Here is a 12,752-nt window from a genome sequence, read left to right as displayed (position 1 = left end):
CGCCTACTGAAACCTTTATCAGGTCTGTTCAGGCCCAGGATGAGTCCTGTTTCCTCCATCCTGTTCTTACTGGTAGATGAGACACAGAGATAACAATAAGCCATTTAAGAGGAAAAAGAAGATAAATAAATGAAACTTTATATTTGTGTTAATCTTGTACCTCTTTCGTGATTTAGGAGTAAAGGGGAAGAACAGCCCTGTACTAGATTAAAGCCTGTGTTCCTGGTTTTTACTGGATATTGTAAAATAAATGTTGAAGTCTCACTTGCCATCAAACATTAGACTTAGACTTTATTGATCCCTTTGGGATGACTCCCTCAGGGAAGTTACTGCAGTTTGTGGAGGAAAATACAGTATAAATATATTTTACATGTGGGCCTTCTGCAGTAAACAACCACACTGCAGGTATTTATTAATCTCCTCTACTTTATTTTATGATTTAAGAAGAACAAGTGGAGAAATGAAAGCATCATTTTTTGCTCACCTCTATAAACAGTCATGTAATAATATAATATAATATACAGCTTTTAAGTGGATCAAACACAACTATTTATCATTTTAAATCTTTTACTCTCGCAGTTTGAAGCAGGTATGTGGGCTGTAATATTAAGTGTCAACTATTTTACTCTTTAAATACAAAATAAGAATATGGTTGGTAACACAAATCCCCTTAAATGTTGCTTTCAGTGCTGTACCCTGTGGGTATTCAGCATGAAAAAACTTAGGAACCAGTAGCTTAATTAAAACTTTTAACGTGAGTTAAGGTGATAAACAGGACGGTTGGTTCGCAGGCGTGTCAATAAAGTTCAGTCACCAAAAAAAAAAAAAAAAAAAAAAACCCCTCTGTATTAAATGACTGTCGGGTGGCGCAGAGCTCAGAGCGCACAGAGAAGTGGGAGTGAACGTGACTGCAGCACAGTCTCCCAGCATGTCTGAACCGAAGCGAGGTCTCGTCTACTTGATCACCGGGGGCTGCGGCTTCCTCGGCAGGCACCTGCTCAGGGTTTTGCTGGAGAAGGAGGACAAACTGGAGGAGGTGCGGGTGTTCGACAAACGCATAGACCCAAATTTAAAAGACCAGAGCACAGGTAAGACGAGTCGTGTCGGCCGCTGCGTGCTGCGTTGTTACGGTTTGAAAAGCGACGCTGGAATCAGCTGATTCAGAGTTTTTTTAAACGTGTTTTTGAAGCCGTGTCTAATATCAGATGAGTCTGTCTCAGTCTGTCTTGCACGGCTCTTGCTTTTATTGTATTTCTCTGAATTTGTTCTTAACATCTGTTTGTGTGTCGCCCTTTAAAAACGCCTGATTCCTCATGATGAAAGGATGAAACTGAACTTATTTCGGTGCATTTTTGTGTTGTTGTGTCAATGTTTTCTTTACTGTACATTTGCATGGTTTGTCCCTGCATTTCTTTATAAGGTTTAGTTGCAGTCTTTCTTTAACAGCCCTGTATTGCTCTAGATTTTGGTTCACTGATTAAATTAGCCTATTCTATAACTGAATTATAATGAAGTATAGATCTAGTATAGATTCTCCTCTCATCCACCTCTCTGCTGAAAATGGTGATGGCAACTTTATTTGCTTTAAGTCAGCAAGTAAGAGGAGCCTCTCAGCATCTAAATGAAACACTAGGTGTGTGAATAATATGTGTAACCTGAGATTAATACAATGCACAGCAGGCATTAGTTTGAGAGAAGTACAGCTGGGGTCTGCACCTCTACATGGAAAAAAAACAGCACAGTCTGACATCCTTTTCCCTCACATGTCATCATGGTCACTGAGTTTGCCTGCAGTGATGACAGTAATTGTGAATGTGGAACGCCCGATCCCTCTCTCTTTCCTGTGGCAGGATATAGATGTTCTAACTTGCCATTGTATACTTTGCCAGTGTTGTCATTGCTCAGGGATCAAATGGAGAAACAGGACCAAGGTGTGTTTGTATTCCTTGGAACCAGAGTCGTGGCCAGAGGTGGTTCACATGCTGTCTGATTCTGACTTGTTTATTTTTTAAATTGTGGGAAAAAAAAACTCTAATTAACTGAACCAGAAGATAAGCAATGTTTTTTGCCTGGTGAGATTTCATGTAACAAGCCACATAAATACATTTAATTACACTCAGTAACAGAAAGCCTCTTCCCTCATCAGAGTGGGGAACGAACCCAACCAAGTGACGCCTCTGTCTCTCAGTGGAAAATGCTTTGTTCGACTTTCATTATTTACTGTCAGACTGGACTGAGCCAAGCTGATGATGCAGTGCAGTTTGAGCCCCAGAGAGATCAGCTAACAAGGAGAGCTCAGTTTCAGTAACACCCATTAAAACACTCACAGCCAGAGGAAAATAAGATGCCTGAATGTGGTTTTACATATTTCCACTAATTAGATTTTTACCAGGCATCTGTAATTAAACATCTCCCATCTGTACTTAGTAAAACTACACATGCAGACTTCAGAAGATCTACGTTCAAAAGTCCAGGCCCTTTACAGGTTCAGCTGGGACGTGTTTCCTCAGCTATCAGCATTTCAAGGACAGTGCATGAGAGCTAAGATAACCCGCGGGCACAAGACCTTCATATGTGATAACAAGACCTCACCAAGTCCCACAAAGGAGCATAGTGTGAAGTGCAGTTGGGCATGATGATGATGCATACCAAGAGATGATTTTGCAATATTGCATCTTTCAAGGGAGAGATCTTTCTTGTTGCTTCAAGTCATTGTTGCTATGTTGTAAATCTTTAACACTTATTGGCTTTTTGCATTAACGTAATGACGCGCTTTATTGTGTCAGATCTTTGTTTGACTTGGATTAGCTTAAAACACATCTTACTGCCTATCTATGATGGTTTCTTAATAGACTTTCCTGCATATGCACAGTTTTGAAAAATGTTTTGTTTTCACGATGTGCAGTTACATTTATCATGAGAGAAGACGAGCTGTGGAGAAATTATCCAGATTGTTTGCAAACAATAACATTCAAACAGCATAGCTGTTTTTGAAGCAAGGCCGTGTTCTGTCAAGTGAATCCAAGAGGAAGTTTTGTAATCTTTTGGTAAACAGAATATGTTTTCTGTTTTGTTTTTGAATGCATTGTACAGTTCTTAGGAAAGTGTTCATGATGCTTGTCACATACAGTACCTCATTTTGATTCTTCCTGTTTTTCCCTCAGAGCGGACAAAGGTGGTGGTCATTCAGGGGGACATCACAGACTACAACAGTGTGTTAGAGGCCTCCCGTGGGGCTGACGTTGTTATCCACACAGCCAGCTTGGTGGACGTTTGGCACAGAGTCCCAGAAAATGTCATCTACTCAGTCAATGTCACAGGTGAGACTTCACGGCAGTGGGTGATGATACTCAGGAAAAGGGATGGGAAGGAAACATCAGAGGGTGTTTCAGTTTAATAGGGATTTTACTGTGGGAAACCACAAATACCAAGGAAATCCACGCCTGCTCCTGCTTTGGATGATTTTCAAGGACTTGTGCCCACCCATGAAAAGTCCGTTTAAAGTAAAACTGATTCAAACACATTAATCTGTTTTGACTGAAAGCTGAGAAAGCCTGTTTCTGGTGGGACACAGGTTTCATCTTGATACATTTGATGGTTTATTTTAAGGTCCGTTTGTCTTTCTTTGAAAAAGTGTGGTTCCTGCTTTACTTTAAACCACCTAAGCCTGTTAATTAGGGTTGCAGTGGTGCGATAAAGTGTCACATGAGTGCACAAATGCTGTTAAAACAGCTTTTTTTTTTTTTTTTTTTTGGACAAGAATTTTCCTGTTAGGGAAACACCCAAAGTTTTCATTTAGGAATTAAAAAGTTTAATATGACTTACAGGCAGAGTTACCACAACATATAAGTACTAGCTTTAGTCTTTGTCTAGGACTTTCCAAGTGAACCCACAAAATCAAAGTTTCCCTTCCTTGTTTGGGAACTGTACAGTAGTAGAGCTGCCATTTACTGTAGGTGACTACATAAAGTCTGTAGGCTTTTAGGTTAAATCTTGTTGGTGCTTGTGAGATGTTGTCACTTTTGTTGAACTCAGCCACCTACACTGGTTTGTGTAGGTGGCTGAGTCAGAGAGCGAGATGGGGGGTGGAGGTGGCAGGCGTTGCGTGCATATGTGTCACGAGCAGAGGTTACATTAGCTGGCACAAGCTGGTGTTTTCACTAAATCTTGTCTGGGTGCCAGACTAAAAAAAACGAAGAGAGAAGAGAATCAGTTGCCTAAAACAGTATCACAACACAAACAGTTTATAGTACAATGCAGTCCAAGTTAACAATAACACAAGCAGCCAATGACCAATGAGTGTCAAGTTCTCAAAGGAAGAGTTTAAAGTCAAAATGTACATGCTGCTCAACATGCCCGGATCACGTGGCATTCAAATGTTTAAAAAGATTTGAATGCCAGTTGCCAAAAATGCAAACAGCAATTCATGGAGCATTCGGTACAAGCCAGACAGAATAAACAACCCTTCTGTCTGTTGTTTAGCACCAAGTGAGTGGTTTCATCAAAGAGCTGGCCACTGTCATTTATAGCAAACCTTACTCACGCAGGAAGAAACTGTCATTTGTTGGGGATTGTTTTTAGAGTATTTTGGGAAGCAGGGCAGTGTGTGTGAAACTGACTCCTAATATACTGCTGTGGTTGTTTTTACACCAATCAAGAAACTTGATTCCCATTACGATGCTGTGGCTCATGTGTTTTTAACTGTTCCTGGACAACAGTCAAGCTCTATTTGTGGCCCAAAGAAATAAGATATATTAGACTTTGGATACTCAGACAATGCTAATTAGTTCATTTTGAGGTTTGTTTTTTAATGGAATTTTTGACAATAAGGAAAATAATAATATTCATTTCCAACCTCATCCTTTAAAACATGCTCAGGAAGTTCTGCAGCGTATTTATCTGAATTCCTGAAACCTCTCTGGCTGTGAGCTTCCTGTAAGAGAGGAAATACGTGTTGACAGCAGAATGTCAGATGCTTTTAATGAAACAAAAAATGTGTTTTTAATTGTTGAGAATCTAACCTAATCTAGATCCAAACTGAGGAGATTGCTCACAGTAACAGAATAAGGTATGAAAGCAGTCTACTCATTCACTGTCTGTGTCTGGGTTTTATTCGTTGGCTGTGGATGAGGTCGTCATTGATAGCCTGCCGTGATTCAGCAAACAGACAAAAGATACTTTTGTCGTCTGTTATCTGTGGGCTTTTCACATGGTTCTGTCCCAGACAGAAGTACAACAGAACTCCTACAATTGCTTGAATTCAGTGATCAACTTACTCCATATCCGCCTGGGAGTTATCTTGTTTGAAGTAGACAGAAGCTGAATGCAGTCACAGTGGCAGTCGGCACCTAATGCTACAGACTTGAACATTGTCTGCCTCGAAAAAGAAACTGAGGGAGTGATTTGAGTCTGACCTCTACTGCACTGAGGAGAAGAGGGTGGATCGGTTTGAGAAGTATTACAAGAATTTTAACACAATTTCCCGTGTTGGTCTCAGTTATTGACAGTTATCGTTAACTCCCTCTCTCTCAGACTCAGACACAAAATCACTCTTCTTCACAGATTATAGGTGCAGGACAGTTGAGTCAGTGTAAGAGTTTGAAACATGATTCTGTATCTAGACACCAGCTAGAATTTATTTAACTGATGACGTACAAGGCTCTGTTTTCTCTGGCCTTCAGCTGGAGTGCATACTGGAGATTTTAACCACCTGTGAGCCAGTGTGTGGCCTTCGATCGATAGCCGCGACACTCCTGAAGACAGACGATGGCTGAGTTTAAACCATCAAAACCCCAGAGGCTTAAATGCACCTGCAAGAGCACTTTTATTTTTCAAACCTTAAATTAAACAGAGGTTGAATAAGGGTGGTTTTTTATAGCTGCAATAAAGTTATGTTGATTTTATCATTTAGTCATAATTAATGTTTTCATTTCTGAACTTTAAGTCATGGTTTTTGCTCGAGGGAGTGTAATATTCGATGGTCCACTCAGCTCTCATGTCTAGACTGAAAAATCTCCCACGAACGTTTGTACAGACGTTAATGGTCTACAGAGGATTTATCATGGTGACTGGTCATTCCAGGACTTTCTCTCACTCAGAGTTTTGACTGGTCTAGTCAAATCACTCAACATGTACTGGATGGAATGCCATAAAATTTGGTGCATATTCTCATGCCCCCATGAGGATGAAACTCAAGGTCTAAACTGATTTCACTTTATATTTGTCCTGTTCTTTGGTTCATGACCAGATAGCAGCAAAACTAAAAACATTCCCATCAGCTTTGGCTGTAGTTAATGTTCTGCTAAATAGCAAATGTTAGCATGCTAACACACTAAATTAAGATGGTGATCCATTGTCAAAGTAATACGTTGATCTGCATGTTAGCAAATGTGTCTGTGAACATGTTAGTATGCTGACACAAAGCCACACATTGATGTGTTTCTCAGAAGTTTTGTACTGCTACATGGAAATTAGATATCCCAGATAGCAGGTTAAAGTGTAAAGCATGAATGATCACTCTTGACACAGATTCCAGCCCACTCTCATCAGGACTCCTTTTGTTCTCTGCCAAACTCAACTGGATGCAACTGGATGTGTATCTAGTGGACTGAGTTCTCTTTTCCGCTTATCTCTTTATCAACCAATGTTTAACTTCTGGATATTTTAACAGAACCTCTAAAAAGTCTAAAACGTCATATTTCTTCACCTTGCAATAAACATATTTCTTTGTACAGCATGTCCACTAATAGAGACCAGCTTTTAGTGGAGCAACAAAAAACATGTTTTCTTCAGCTAAACAGAACACATATGGGCTTCATGACTCTTAAATGAATTTCCTGTTGCTCCTCTCCTTATGTGCCCAATTATGTTGTAAAGACTAGAACATAATTGGGCATCCTTTACAGTATGTTATAGCTTTCCTTTTGACTTTTAAATTCATCTCAAAGTCAGTTTCAAAGGAGTATATTAATCTTTCAGTTCTGGCTGTCTGACCGCATGCCGGACTCTAAAGAATCCAGCTGTGTCAGAGTCAGCCATGTGGTTTTAGAGGACTGAGAGACCTGTGTTACCCAGTAAATTCAGTCTGATTTATTCAACACCAGCATCCTCCATCTCATAAATGACAATGTTTTCTTTCTTCTCAGGAACGGAGAATGTGATCAATGCCTGTGTGGAGTGTGGTATCCAGTACCTGGTCTACACCAGCAGCATGGAAGTGATCGGTCCCAACATTGATGGAAAACCCTTTATCAGGTAGAGCTAAAAAAAACTCTTTCTGGGTTTACTTGTTTCTGAGCTTTGTTCAGTGTTATTCTGCTAACTAAGTGACCAACTATGCAAGTTCAGTGTTTTCTTTATCAAGCCAATGGGACTGTAAGAGTCCCTCCCAGTTTGAGAAATGCTTTAGCTCTTTCAGTTGCGTTTCTTTGGTGTCTATTTTGAATCCCCTCTTCCCTGGAATACACCATCATGGAAAACATGAGGCCTGTACAGCACATTCTCATCAGGAGAAAAGATATCATCAGGTGGAGACAAAGATGCACAACACAGAGTATCCATGGAGCATTTTCATTTTCTTTTAGTAGAGAGAATCAAAGGAAACACAGGAAAAAGACATTGAACAGAAGCCACTGTTTACAGTCAGGCTCACTTCTCATCTTTCTTGTGAAGCTGACTTGATATTTTCCCTGTAATGTTTTGCATGATACCGTCTGGTATGTCAAACATGTTATGTAATGCTGCTGCCACAGTTCACGACATGTCTGCAGCCTTAACGCCAAACACGCTATACCTGCTCTCATGACAAATATGTAAAAACAATCTTGCGGTTAATTGTCAGTTAGAAATTAGAGCATCAGTTAGTAGTGAATAAGTGTTGTTACACAACACTCACCTGCTGGTATTATGGGTGACTTGTTAAGAAAACCTGTGGGGACGGTTGGATGTGAAAGCATACATTGCAGCCTGTGAAGGCTGGTGTCTGCTGCACCAGCAGCCTGCTGCAATGCTGGTGTTGCTGATGAGTGGTTCTAAATATTGACTGTCTCTGGGGATGTCTGGGCCTTATTTAAGAGACTGCATTGTTCTTTTCTGAATAATAATAGAATATTTTGGTGCACAGACGCATAGAAACAACAAAAACTATTCAGATGACAAACAGAGTCAGAACCACATGATTATTTCTTATGATGTCTCCAAGCGCTGTGTTTATTTAGTATAAGTATCAGTGTTGTGACATGCACTGCAGTGAGGCTGTTCACATTTACTATAAATACTTTTAGATTTATTTTACAGATGGCAAATAATTTAGTTTAAACCTCCAGGATCTTTTAGTGCTCTGGCTTACAGGCCCTGGACGGAGGCACTTAAGAGTTTAAAAAGTCTTTTTTTCAAGTAGTGGAAATACACAATAGAAATGCTCAAAGCTAGAAGCAAAAGGGACATAAACTCGATCTGATTAGATGTGAGATTGTCTGTTCATAGTGCAGGAATGTCCCTGCAATGGGCTCTGACGTCAACCAGTGTGTGTTCGACGAGGGTGGGAGGATTCCCTCAATGTGGCTGGAACAAGAGAGAGGGAGAAAAGACCCAAGTGTTGCACATCCTCATGTTTCGAGTCTGTGAAAAATGATTTGCATAGAAACCACATGGAAACCACTGATCAATCTAAAACACAAGCATATTCTGTGACGGATCAGTTAGGTGTTTGGTAAATCAAAATGAATAACACATGATTAGTAGTAATTCCAAAATGCAGAACAGTCACATCCTCCGGGAAGGGGAGGACATGTGGTTGATGAATGCTAGAAGCAGGATAAAAAGTACATGTGGCAAACTTCCAGCGTCCATCTAACACGAGCAGGAATGTCACAACAGATGGTGTGTGTGTTTGTTTGTTTGCAAGTGTGAGAGTGTATAGGTCAGTTTGCACAGATGTAGCTGCAGCTGTACGTCAGAACAACATTTGGCATTGTTCCACTGCACATCACAGTATAAGAATGAAAAAACTGGAGAAACTGGCTCTCTACACAGACAAACAGTTTGAGATGAAAGCTGCAAAATGTGTGCAAAGCAAGACGTGGCACAAACACTTGAGTTTTATCGTTTTCCTTCCTAACTCTTTATCTGTCACGCTCTTTCTCTGTGGTCTTGTGCAAACAACATTCCTCTCAGACGTGTGGCAAGGTAAAAAAAAAGAAAGAAAACACCATCTTCTGAATACCTCCCTTGACTGTTGGACCTCTTTTTCTACAGGGGCAATGAAGACACGCCTTACCCAGTGAAACACATCATGGCTTATCCCAAGAGCAAAGCAAAAGCAGAGAAGATTGTGCTAGAAGCTAATGGAAAAGAGGTATTTCATATTTTACAGTATTCACTTCACAGATTAATGGTTATCAGAGTGGTAACATTTTTCCAGCCAAGTCACAGTTTAACACTTTACAGACACAGAGAAAACGAAAACAGAAAACAATGTTGAAGTTAGAATCACAAAACTCTAACAATAGAGTGGAGATGAAACAGCTGCAGATACAGAATAAAAAAGAATTATTTACTTCCAGATGTGATGAGTATTAATCCTCATTACTGAATATTACAGAGTACTATAAACAATATATATTCCATTCTTAAGATGGTCTTCTCCCATTTAGACTGGGTAACACATTCAGAAAGTTATGAGTGACTGTTTTGTTTCTCTCAATATGCATGGTTGGATTCCAGTCTGGAAAAAACACTGAGGAATTTCTTGTGCAACTTTGCCACAACTTTTCAGATATTCCCCCTTGTGGACTTGCTGTGGTGTCACTCCTTTTATTTAAAATCAGAATCTACTCCATAACCTCTGCATGCACGTGTTTTTATGTACTGTTTGCCATCTGATTCCTAAAACTGATTCTGTTTTTGTTCCCTGTCCAGCTGAGAGGTGGAGGGTGTTTATACACATGCTCCCTGAGGCCGACAGGGATCTATGGCGAAGGGCATGAGCTAATTAGGGACTTCTACAAACTGGGTGTTGAAAGAGGAGGCTTAATCATCGGGGGTGTCCCAGACAACACTGAGCACGGGCGAGTCTACGCAGGTGAGTGCAGAATTACAATCATGACCACAACTTTGGACACATGTCGGGGGATTTCTTGAACGTAGCCTGAGAATCCAAACCAACCTCTGATCTATTTTTAACTCGAGCGAGTGACACACTAAAGCGAGTGAAGCAGACTGTAAAAGAGAACCTGAAAGCCCAGTGTGATGACAGAAAGCAGAAGTACAAACGTCATGCAGCTACTTCCTCTGCAATTCACAGAAAAGCACAATTACCCTAACATCAAAAGACAGATAACACAGAATGAAAACAGATGCACAGTAGGAGAGTCAGATTGATTGATAGCAATACCATGTGAACAGTATCAGCCAGCATCTATCAGTGCAGCACAATAAACACAGTGAATAATTTCTGCCAGGTGAGATGACAGCATTTTTAATCAGTCTCAACTTGCTGTTGCAGTGCTGAAGACTCTTTGTTCTCTTTGTTATTCAGTCATGGTGTCAGCTGGTGACAGATACAGATATTACAGAACTGTATACGTTAAAATCTATAGGTCTGCTACTAGACTTAGAATAAAAAGGATCTACAGTGGTTACATTTTTAGGATGCAAGTTCACTATTAGTACATTTCATGCTGTAGGTCTTTTTAAATAGTTGTAACATGTGCTCAGCTGACGTTATGGTTGATGTCAGTGTGATGTGGTAAGAGATGGGAAACAGTCAAACACATTTACTCAAGCAATTTCATGTACTGGTGCTTGACTCACTAACTCTACTGTTCATGTATCAGTAATGAACATTTGTGGCTATGAAATGAATGTGCACAGGCATATGAGCATTTGTTAATGATACTTTAAAGAACTTCTATTTTAATCCTGTCTCTCAGCCTCAAGTAGTTTGAAGTAGTCATCAGTTCAACTTTTTAAAAAACAAATTCCCAAAGAGACATAAGATGGTCTGTGAAAAGGTTGTTAAACATAACAACAATCATTCTTCAGACTTCAGACACTTGTCTTCATTTTACTGTTTATTGCTAAGTGTTTCTGGTCAGGCTAATGTTTACTTCTTCCATCATCTAATCTGGATTTCGCCCATTTGTTTGTGTTGCTAGGCAATGTGGCCTGGATGCATTTACTTGCAGCCCGAGCGCTGAGAGAGCGCCCGCAGTCGGTCGGAGGTGAGGCTTTCTTCTGCTATGATGACTCACCCTACAAGAGCTACGAGGATTTCAACATGCTTTTCCTTTCCACGTTTAACTTTCGAAGAGTCCGCATGCCCACACTGGTGCTCTGGTTCCTGGCCATTTTTAATGACCTGCTCCGCTGGATACTGTGCCCCTTTTATAACTACGCACCGTTGCTGAACCGTTACACCTTGGCTGTGGCGTGTACTTCCTTCACAGTGGGCACAGACAAAGCCCTACGTTATTTCCAGTACCGCCCCCTGTATGACTGGGATCAGTGTCGAGCTCGCACACAGAAATGGGTTGACACATTCCCTCAGGATAACCTCAAAGACTCCTAATGATACCTCATCTACTGCAATACACATCAGAAGCTGCTATGTAGACTTGCAGGACACCAAAGTATATAACAAAAGGCATATCCTGCGATTAGTGTGCATATAGACAGTCAATAAAGTGCAGATTAATAAAGCAGATCTCAGAGATTTTCTGTTGTTTTAAGATATTTTAGTGAGTGTTTCTGCAGTGATTTCTGTCTACAAACTCCCAAAAGGGCCGTCTTATACCACTAACTGAAGTTTCTTAACAAAAATGCAGTATTTGTCTTACAGTCTTAAAGCATAGCAGATGTATTTACATTCTCTCAGACTCATGCAGTATTTAGGATTCAGTCATCAGTTCAGCTTTTAATAAAAAATGTCATTATAAATAACTTTTAAAACAGAAGTTCCAGAGACGTAAAACCAAATGTTAAAAGGTGCAGAGAGCAGAAAAGGCAGTATCAAACACAGAGTTGTAGCTATGAAAAGGTGCTTTTTTAAAAATGGGTTTTAGGAAGTCCTGTTTTAAAATATGACACTGATTTTGTATGGGCTTTGCTCCAAAGAGACGGGGCACTGACTACAAAAGTCAGAGACTGATGCTAATCTGTTAATACTGCACTTGTTATGTATGCGTTGTCCGCCAGTCTAGCATTAATAGCTTAGTTATAATGAAAAAGTAATGAAATTACTGGTTAATGTGTTAATATTATCACATTAGAGTGTAACATCAGTATTTGTTACTATGTAAATTGTAACCAATGTAAACACAATTTACAGTCATTTACTACATGTATATGGACTTTAGTAATATATATATAATTGATACTGATATTTAAAGATTATATTTGTAATGATATTGATGGAAAAGTATCCTGTTTAGTGTGTTAAATTTTTGTAATTTTGAATAAAGATTATTTATCATATATTCTCCATAGCTTTGTCTGTTGTGATTTTGTGTTTGATTTACATCACAGGGAGAGGCTGCATGTCACTGTTTTTTCTCTCCATTGTGATGAGGTGCATCACTACAGCCTGGAGACATGACTCATAATCTGAAATCACTGGCTTTGTTTTGATGTACACGGGCGCTCACTAGTTCCACATACTGAAAGGGAGTTCTCCACATCTTGGTTTCCATGGAGACAACGATCTTTGTTTACCCAAAGTAGGAACAACTGCATCCCTCTCTGTATGCTTGCGG

The 12,752-nt window shown here is 39.9% G+C and overlaps 1 protein-coding gene across 1 annotated transcript; it reads left to right on the top strand.

Annotated features, from left to right (window-relative positions):
• The first annotated feature begins 863 nt into the window (after positions 1–863).
• On the top strand, positions 864–12,483 carry hsd3b7 (hydroxy-delta-5-steroid dehydrogenase, 3 beta- and steroid delta-isomerase). Its single transcript, XM_018672218.2, has 6 exons — positions 864–1,088; positions 3,165–3,320; positions 7,146–7,254; positions 9,256–9,355; positions 9,919–10,081; positions 11,157–12,483. Exons 1-6 carry the CDS (start codon positions 929–931, stop codon positions 11,567–11,569), a joined length of 1,101 nt encoding a protein of 366 aa, XP_018527734.1. The 5' UTR covers positions 864–928; the 3' UTR covers positions 11,570–12,483.
• Positions 12,484–12,752: the final 269 nt, after the last annotated feature.

The sequence above is a fragment of the Lates calcarifer genome, linkage group LG11 (genome assembly GCF_001640805.2).
Source record: "Lates calcarifer isolate ASB-BC8 linkage group LG11, TLL_Latcal_v3, whole genome shotgun sequence".
NCBI classification, from domain to species: domain Eukaryota; kingdom Metazoa; phylum Chordata; class Actinopteri; family Centropomidae; genus Lates; species Lates calcarifer.
Note: the sequence above shows the minus strand (reverse complement) of the source record. Positions and strands in the feature narration are given on the sequence as shown.

Excerpts from the sequence above, each read along its gene's own strand:
- hsd3b7 (XM_018672218.2), top strand. The coding sequence starts at position 929 with ATGTCTGAACCGAAGCGAGGTCTCGTCTACTTGATCACCGGGGGCTGC. Across the intron at positions 7,255-9,255 it reads GATGGAAAACCCTTTATCAG|GGGCAATGAAGACACGCCTT; the intron begins GTAGAGCTAAAA and ends CTTTTTCTACAG. Across the intron at positions 10,082-11,156 it reads GCACGGGCGAGTCTACGCAG|GCAATGTGGCCTGGATGCAT; the intron begins GTGAGTGCAGAA and ends TTGTGTTGCTAG.